The 9,107-nt window shown below is 35.1% G+C and overlaps 1 protein-coding gene and 1 long non-coding RNA gene across 7 annotated transcripts; one reads left to right on the top strand and one right to left on the bottom strand.

Moving 5' to 3' along the window:
* Positions 1-1,134: 1,134 nt before the first annotated feature.
* On the top strand, positions 1,135-4,176 carry LOC108950617. Of its 6 annotated transcripts, XR_003397166.1 has the most exons (7): positions 1,135-1,713; positions 2,359-2,674; positions 2,738-2,776; positions 2,841-3,035; positions 3,095-3,162; positions 3,226-3,332; positions 3,435-4,176. XR_003397166.1 is itself a non-coding variant. In XM_026839559.1 (5 exons), the coding sequence occupies exons 1-4, from the start codon at positions 1,698-1,700 to the stop codon at positions 2,769-2,771; spliced, it is 303 nt and encodes a 100-aa protein (XP_026695360.1). In that variant the 5' UTR covers positions 1,135-1,697; the 3' UTR covers positions 2,772-2,776; positions 2,841-4,176. The 6 variants fall into 6 exon arrangements, 1 of the variants encoding a protein (XP_026695360.1); XR_003397167.1 differs by having other exon boundaries at positions 1,135-1,315; positions 1,625-1,713; positions 2,841-3,332; XR_003397165.1 differs by having other exon boundaries at positions 3,095-3,332.
* Positions 4,177-6,299: 2,123 nt separating this feature from the next.
* On the bottom strand, positions 6,300-7,001 carry LOC108950618. Its single transcript, XR_003397168.1, has 2 exons — positions 6,613-7,001; positions 6,300-6,403 (listed from the first exon to the last, which is right to left on the bottom strand). It is a non-coding gene; the product is annotated as an uncharacterized LOC108950618 (long non-coding RNA).
* Between the last annotated feature and the right edge of the window lie 2,106 nt (positions 7,002-9,107).

The following is a 9,107-nucleotide window of genomic DNA, read 5'->3' as shown; positions in this document are numbered from 1 at the left end:
TTAAATAGTATGGGGCTTAAACACTACCTTGTGGAACTCCGTTTTCCATGGTGAAGATATCGGAAAGTTCATTGTTCAGTTTGACTTGGAACGTGCGATTTGATAAGAATGAAGATATGAAATGAAGCATTCGACCAGTAATTCCAATGGCATGAAGCTTGTATATAAGACCCTCGTTCGACACCATGTCATAAGCTTTTTCGATGTCAAGAAACACACAGAGAACTGAAGAGCGATTTTCCATGGCACACTGCACGTCATTGTGAAGGTGAAGTATGTGGTCGGTGGTAGATCGTCTACTTTTAAATCCACTTTGTGACTTATGGATTACGTTTTCCTTTTCCAGAAACCAATTTAATCTACGGAGTACGAGTCTATCCATAATTTTGCACATGCTTGACGTAGAGGATATTGGTCGATAAGACGAAGCAGTATTCTTTGGCTTCCCGGGCTTTAACAGAGGTATAACTACCGAGTGCTTCCAGTTTGATGGTATGGTCCCAGATATCCAAATATTGTTGATCAATTGTAATAATATTGTCAGGCTTGAAGCGGGAAGTTGTACAAGCATTTGGTAAGGAATCCCATCAATGTTTTCAAAATGCATTGTGTATTGTGCCCAACTACTTCGTCCATTAAAATCTCCAGGTGGTACTTCCGGCCTAAGTGGCGTAGGTTCAGCTCTCACTGTCGGTTCTTCGAAGCCTTCGATCCGGTATTCTAAAACCTCTACCCGAGAATCCAGACCTTTTAATTTTCTCAGTTCGCCCCGTAGTTCAAGGTTTTCCTTTAACAACCCTCTGGTTAAAGCCTCCAACTTGTCTAATCGCGACGTTTCCATTGTTAGACTGTCTTTCTTTTGGTCCTGGCAGGATCGCCAAATGTAGCAGTTTTGTATTTATGTGCGTTCGCTATGATATCATCAGTAATCTGCCCACAGTTTAACATGCAAACCCACAGTCACGGTTTACAACACATGGAGCGTATGTAATGACGTAATAATGAAAGGCCACACGTATTTAGTGTAAAGCAGCTGAAAGCGTGGCCGATGTTCTATTGGAAATGTTTTATCTTTATGGCCCACCACGTCGCATAATAACAGACCAGGGTCGAGAATTCGTGAACCAGGTATTATTTCTATTTAAATTTATGCATAACAATTTAAGTTAAAAATAATTTTGTGGATTAATCAGAAGATTTTTAATAAGTTTGTAATTAAGCATTCCATAGCTTCTGCCTACCACCCACAAACCAACGGTCAAGATGAGCGCACCAACCAAGTGATCAAGGCAGGAATTAATAAATACACTAATAGGTAAATAAACCACAACCCAAAGTTTTTCTATTGACTAACTCAATAACCACATATTGCAGTCAACATGATATTGTGGGATGACCATCCATAGCTTCTGCCTACCACCCACAAACCAACGGTCAAGATGAGTGCAGTCAACATGATGTTGTGGGATGACCATCCATAGCTTCTGCCTACCACCCACAAACCAACGGTCAAGATGAGCGCACCAACCAAGTGATAAAGCAGGAATTAATAAATACACTAATAGGTAAATAAACCACAACCCAAAGTTTTTCTATTGACTAACTCAATAACCACATATTGCAGTCAACATGATATTGGGATGACCATATTAGCGCATTGTATACTCGGCCAACGCATCATTTCAAAAAACAGTTAAATGTACACCATTTCAGGTAATATAACTTGCAACTGCATACCTCTGTTAGTTCCGTTTTCCGAAATGTTATTTAATGTTATTTTGTGAATAATGTACATTTGATAGGTAATGTTTAATCGAGACATTGCGATGAGCAACCCAGGGGGTTTATCTGAAAGCAAAGAATTTGATTTAAAAGTAGGTTTTACAGTTGAGGTAATGCAACACAAAGCATTATAATAAAACAACTAAACAGGTACTAGCAAACATACAGAAGGAGCAGGAAAAGCAAAAGAAATCTTATGAAACAAAAATAATAAAAAGGTGAGGAGGTTCAATTTTAAGCAAGGCGACGAGGTTTTACGGCGAAATATGAGAAAAACCAGTAGAAAAGGTGAGGTTTAAATTGAAACTAATAAGTACATACTAAAACTGTTTAAAACACAGTAAGCCCATACTTACAGGAAATTATCATTTTAAGGTTTGCAGCTGGAAAACGAGTGGTTTGGCCCCTACAAAATAACAGCAATGTTAAAAAATGATACTACATGCCAGTTGGAAAATATTGCAACTAAAGAAAATTTAAAACAAAACATTTCTGTCAATTAAAGCCTTACTTAAAAAGGAAAAGTGAGATACAGAATTTTTAAAACAGTTTTTTTAATCTTGCCTTTTGACACAGGTCGTGATGACATAGATGATGGTGACATAAATAATAAAATTGCAACTTGTGTTGTTATTAACAGAGGACCATCAGCAGATTTGCTACACTTTATCAAAAATGTCCCATATCCACCTAAAAACTACACTGGTAATAATATTCTTTTGCAAAAGTTCCATTGTGAAAAGCATTTGTTGTTAAACACTTAAACAGATGTTGAAGTGTTATGGGCAAACAACCATAAAACAAAAGAGGAAGTTGTTTGTTCCAATACAATCCTCACAACAGAAGTTTTAATGCAGCTGAATGGGAATGGAATGCATGGTTGGATGATAAGGTAAACTTACCACTGTACAGTCAGTAATTTGTTTATCCCTTTATCTGTCGATTCATTATGCAGATCATGGATGCGCACCTGTCATTCCTCTGTTTAAAGAAGGTGTGTGTCTGCATTTTTTGCTGTTGTTTAACATCTTGTAATATGTTTATTTCCCATCAATCAGGCCAAAATGCATGCGGTTTCTGTGCTGGTAGCAACCGAGCTTTGGTGGCATGCCAACACATTAGGACTACCTAAAAATTATTTAAAAATTTTAAACAATTACTAAATTGTTAATATCACATTTATTATCTTAGCAAAGTCTGTTGGACAGAACATGGTCACATCTCTTAACACTGGCTGTCATTGGATATTTATGGTAAGCTATTGAATTCATAAAATTTGAATCTTTTATAACATGTAACATAAAAACTGTAGGGATATGATGTAAATGAAGACACCATGACCATCTACGATCCACAGGGAAGAGAAGCATCAAATTTGAGGTACCACTCCACAACTCTTTTACCTGCAATTAATCACTTTTCTATAAAATAAAACTTCACCAGTTCTCAAAAATGGTCATCTGCATTGTGTGAACCTAAAAAACCTGGGATGCATTTGGAAACATCCACCTCAACAAGACTCGCATAACTGTGGAGTATTAAGTTTAATAGTGAGTTTTTATAAAAACTTTATAAAAAAAGAAGTGTATTTTTTGTATAATGCCATTACTTTGACTTTTGACTAAGTTTGGTAATAAAGATACTTTTTCTAGGCATCAACTTATTTTGTTGAAAACAAACCTTTATCCAAAATTTCAAGTAGAGAAAACTCTTGCTTGAAATATCGAAAACTGATTGGCAATCACCTGCTTTCTATGAATGGTAATTAAATTGTTACTAAAACTACTGTGTTAGTGTTAACAATTCAAAGATACACGTGTAAACATGTATTCACTCAATTGCTGACGATATCTTTAACTCGCTTTAGCAATTGCTAAAGTAAGACTCCAGGGAAAATTTAGTAGGGCCCATACATAGTCTATTAATTTTACAAATTTATGCAGATACTGAAAGGATGTCTTCAACATGTATGAACTGTAAGATTCATGGTGCTCAGGAACAAAAGCCATCTATCATGGTATATAACAAATTTCCAACTTATTAGTTTACTTGTTTAAATTAATAGTTTTTAACATACATTTTGCTCTTCCCTTTTACATAAAAGTTAAAAATATTTCAATTCAAATTTCTTATTTTTTCCCAGGTTGCATGTTTAGGGTGTGGAAGATCAATGCACAGTGAGTGCATTCTTGATTGGCCACAGTGTGCGTTTGCCATAATGCCTAATAAAATATTAGTTTTTAACATACATTTTGCTCTTCCCTTTTACATAAAAGTTAAAAATATTTCAATTCAAATTTCTTATTTTTTCCCAGGTTGCATGTTTAGGGTGTGGAAGATCAATGCACAGTGAGTGCATTCTTGATTGGCCACAGTGTGCGTTTGCCATAATGCCTAATAAAATATTATTTCTTAATAAAGAATATCCTACCCGATTAGGTTTATACTGGGAGAATAATAAAACTTCAACACTAATTGAATCGCCAATCAAGTATATTTGATGTAAAATAAAAAGACGTTGGATTTAATAATAAGAACAAGAAAAACCAATATTCACTTACCTACAGTATCAACGAAAAATAGATCTTTGACCACGAGGCTACCAGTAGCAGACCAGCAGTGTTCACAGATAAGTTCAATCATGCGAATAATTTCCACGGCAACCAAATTATCTTTGGTCGGTTTAAATTTCCTCTATAAATCTACCTCTAAACATGCATATATGTATCCAAATATTCTTGAATAGTTCCAAGTAAACTTCGTTCGGAACCAGATTTCTAGATTCCAGATAAAAAATGAGCTCCGCAATATTTTCGCATGCGCAGTAGCGGATAGGAACCACAGATATAATATAAACTAGATGACGCTTTTGCTTAGTTGCCAAGGAAAAATCTTGTCGCCAATTGAACGTTGGCCGCTAGGTGGAACACAGTACCCAGAGCAATCTGCAGTTTGTTGACATAACAGTTTTTTGTAATAAATCCAAAGCAGTATACACCGATTGGTTGATTTAATGTTTAAGAAAGTTATGGAAAATCCTAAAATTAATAAGAAAGACTATAGAGGATGTCAATCTTGCGCGTTTGGTTGCAAAAAAAGACAAAAAAATAGAACGAGAAGCGACAACGAAGGCAGCAGCGATGAGGAAAGTGTTATAAAAAGTATGTTAAGAGAGGTATTTGTCAAGAGTAAAGTTAGATATGTAAGTGCAGTAATGCAGTTTATTGGAAGCTTCTAGGGGCGTCACAGCACAAACCAGTGATAGTTTACTCAGTACAAACATCGTTTACTCAGATTTCCTCGAGATCCGGTTATCTAAAGTGCTTGGGTGACCAATGTACGCAGGGATAATTGAAAGCCTTCATCTTCTTCAAAGCTGTGCTCTGATCATTTTCTAGAGAATTGTTTTGATAGAAGTGGATTTAGAATCAGACTGAAAGAGACTTGTGTTCCAACTCGCTTCAAACAATTTCCGAAGCATTTAAAAAAGTACTAAACACATATTATTAAAGAATCTCATACTACACCTAAAGTTAAAAATATTACCTTATGCTAAAAGTTGACTTAATATTTAAAACCCCTTTTCATTATATATTACATCTATGCACTTTGTCGTGCTATAAGAGCTTGAAAACTAACTAGAACTATATCAGTGAAGACTTTCGACCTAAATCTGCAGTCACGACTGTCAGCTGATAGTTTTAACAATGCATATTTTTGAAAGCTAAATAACTGCCTTTGGAAATTGGGACTGCAAGAGGCAACTTGCCTCAGTTATGCGGCTACCCAGATTTTATGAGAGGCAAAAACAGAAAATGCGAAAACAAAACTACTTGGGATTACCCCCAGGGGCATGCCATTAGTGACTGAATCACATCAAAACATGACTAAGTCCTCAGGAGAACCTCCCATTACCATGGAGGAACCTCTGAAGACACAGTCTATAGACAGCGGAACTGTTGAAACAAATTTTGAGATGGACAGTCTACATGTGTAGCATGTCTACAAGTTAAATTGTAAAGTAAATCAATCTGTGAGATGGTGATTTTCATAACCTAATATGAATCTATTAGAATGATGGGAGGTTAAAAGAAAATACAAGAAGAAGTCCATTACAATGCCACAAGGGCTATCTAATTGAGAGGAGTGTTTTTCTTTGTTAAAACTTTAAAAATCTCAACCAACATACCATATTGCCTACCATTGCAGACATGAATCAATATAATGGAAGACGGGGTTGCTCCTTCAAAGGAGTGAAGCAAAAGTGGTCTTCTAAATGAAAGTTTTCACCAATCACACACTACACAAGTAGCAAGCAGCAAATCTAAAGATCACTATTTTATTCTACTTCTCTAACATACATTTCGTTTCGTTTTAACTTTTTAATTATTGTTTTTTTTTTCAGGCAACAAAACCTCGACAATCTCCAAGAAAAAAAATTAGTCCACAAACTCCACAAGCTTACCAATCACCCATCACCAATGTTTCCATATTACACGATCACTGCTACAATACCTCGCAAAAAAAGTACATGTAATGCAGAAAAAAATGAAAAAGGTATCAACGAAAATCTCAACGTCTTGAAATAAAGGTGAAGTCCATGGAAGCCATCATTAATGCTCTGAAAAGTAAAAATTTAATTAGTAATAAATGTGAAGAACATCTAATTCAGGAGTTCGGTCAATTATTATCAGCCCAGTTACTGAAAAGAATGAAACTCAAATGCGGAAAAGGAACAAAATATTCTAAAGAATTGAAACCATTTGCTTTAACCCTACAATTTTATTCAACCAAAGCTTATAAATTTGTCATCTTTTAATCTCTCTTTACCTCATCCTAGTCAAGTGAGAAAGTGGCACACGAAACTCCCTGCTGAACCAGGATTTACAGAGTTGGCTTTTTCATCCATTCAATCAAATGTACAATCATCAAATAAACCCGTAGTTTGTGCATTGATGCTGGATGAAATGGCAATAAAAAGGCATGCTTCCTGGAATGGAACAAAATATGAAGGGTATGTTGATTTAAGAGCTGATGCTGAACAAGATGACTCTGCTCCAGTTGCTAAAGAAGCTCTGGTGTTTATGGCGGTTTGTCTGAATAAAACATGGAAAGTTCCTATAGGTTATTTTTTTGTAGATGGATTGACTGGTGAGGAGCGGGGAAATCTTGTTAAGGTAGCTATTCAGAGACTGTCAGAAACAGAGGCAACAGTAGTGTCACTTACTTGTGATGGACCTTCCCGTCACTTTGCAATGCTGTCATCTAGCCAAGAGAAGGAATGCGACTAGCCAATAAACTAAGAAAAGACCACATCCAATAGTACAATCAGAAGATGAAAGTAAATCTTGCTGCTCAAACGCTGAGCAACAGTGTTGCAGTTGCAATCAAATATTGTACCACAGTTTTAAATTTGAAACAATTCCAAGGCAGTGAAGCCACAGTAAAATTTATCCAAATGTTTGACCATCTTTTTGACACTCTGAACTCCAGAAATCCGGTGGCAACTGGTTATAAGTCCGCATTGCGCAATACTAACATTTTTGAAAGATTGTTCGTCTTACATTAGGTGTCTAAAAAAATGTTTAAAAGGAGTCCATGCTACTTACTCGTCACAAAACCGGGTTTATTGGATTTCTTGCTTGCATCACCAGTACTCAGCATGTCTTTGAAGATCTCGTAGGCAATGGAATTTTAAATTACCTTTTAACATATAAGTTTAGTCAAGACCATTTATAATTGTTTTTTTTTGTGCAATAAGAAGTTCAGGAGGGTTCAACAATAATACAACAACAAGTCAATTCACTGCTTCTTATAAGCGCTTGTTGATGCGCAGTGGCATAAACGTTGCAGTTGGAAATTGTTCTCCCAGAGATTCAACAACTATGTTAAACCTGTTTGACAATATTAATTTAGTACATGACAATGTAACCCTCACCAATGCCAGTCTTATTAGGAAATATGATATTAAAGAAAAAGCTTCTTTAAAAGAAGACCATGATTACACGGATATTCCAAATATAATACAACTATCTGAATACAAAGAACAAGTGGTACAGTATATAGCAGGTTTTGTTTCCAGAAAATTATTACAAAGAGTCTCTTGCCTCGTTTGCCAGGATGCGTTGGTGTCTGAAGAAAAGGCTATAAATTCAACGTTCCTTAATTTAAAAAATCAGGGTGGGTTAACTAAACCATCTGAAAGTGTTGTTGCCGTATGTCGTGAAACTGAAAAGTGTGTCCAACGAGTGCTCATAACAACATCTGGAAAACTACCTCAATCAAAAGGAATTTGTAATGCTATCGGTATAACAGTATTAAAAAACCTAAATTTATCTAAATATTTTACTAACCTTGATGAACACATGTTCCAATGCTCAGTTACAGATAACCACCTCTTTTCCCCTACAAAAATGATTTCAAAGTTGTACCTTAACATCAGATTTTTTGATTTGGGAAAGAATACAGTATATCAATTCGTGGTCATAAAATTAGAAAATAAATGTCTTAACTAGTTTTATTTAAAAATTAATGATTTTTATGTAGTTTATTTTTTAAATACCAAGAGTTCTGTTACTGTTTTTAATTACACTTATATTATTATTGTGTTTTTTTTATAAATATGTATACATAGTAATAGAAGTTAGTTATTTAATTTGTTTATATGTATACATATTTCTTAATTTCACAAAAAAAAGTACAAACATACAAATACATAAATATTCCGTTTTGGAAATACTGTTCACTGTTGCACGGTTCATTGAAGAAGTTCTTGTTAAGTAAATTTTACATACCACAGTTTTTACAACAAAAAAAATTTAGTCCGTTATAAGTGATAGTTTTAATAATTCTATAAAGTCAATTGATAAAAAATGTTTACCTTTGCTTAATGCCGACACAATACAGCTTTGGTATAGTCTACACGACATGAACCTAATAAAATCTTATCTTTAACTATCAATAACGTTTACAAAGCAACACACGAACTCCGTTGCATGTACCTTATCAAGATGGCGGCGGTTGTTCCAAACGGCGACAACAATCGAGACAGTTGCGTCATCTAGTATATATTATATCTGTGATAGGAACCAGATTTCGTGGGAACCAGTTTTCCGCGACATCCAATTGTATGAGACGACAATGAAATAGACTAAAGGAAGGCTAATAATTTAGTTTGTTTTAGAAATAGAGGCTCAAGGTCGCTATCGCCTTCACGATAATTTTTGCACCTCCGTTATTTAAATTGGCGAATGTGTTCATCTTTGGCATTTATAGAGTTTTAACGTTGTTGGTAAGTTCCAACAGGAAAGGTGTTTTGTGCAGTT

This window comes from Ciona intestinalis, unplaced genomic scaffold (genome assembly GCF_000224145.3).
Source record: "Ciona intestinalis unplaced genomic scaffold, KH HT000397.1, whole genome shotgun sequence".
Lineage (NCBI taxonomy): Eukaryota > Metazoa > Chordata > Ascidiacea > Phlebobranchia > Cionidae > Ciona > Ciona intestinalis.
The sequence above is the reverse complement of the archived record's forward strand: the minus strand, read 5'-3'. Positions and strand labels throughout refer to the sequence as shown.

Coding starts and splice junctions, on each gene's coding strand:
- LOC108950617 (XM_026839559.1), top strand. Junction 2,488..2,550: donor TCCACCTAAAAACTACACTG/GTAATAATATTC, acceptor ACACTTAAACAG/ATGTTGAAGTGTTATGGGCA. Junction 2,675..2,737: donor ATGCATGGTTGGATGATAAG/GTAAACTTACCA, acceptor TTCATTATGCAG/ATCATGGATGCGCACCTGTC.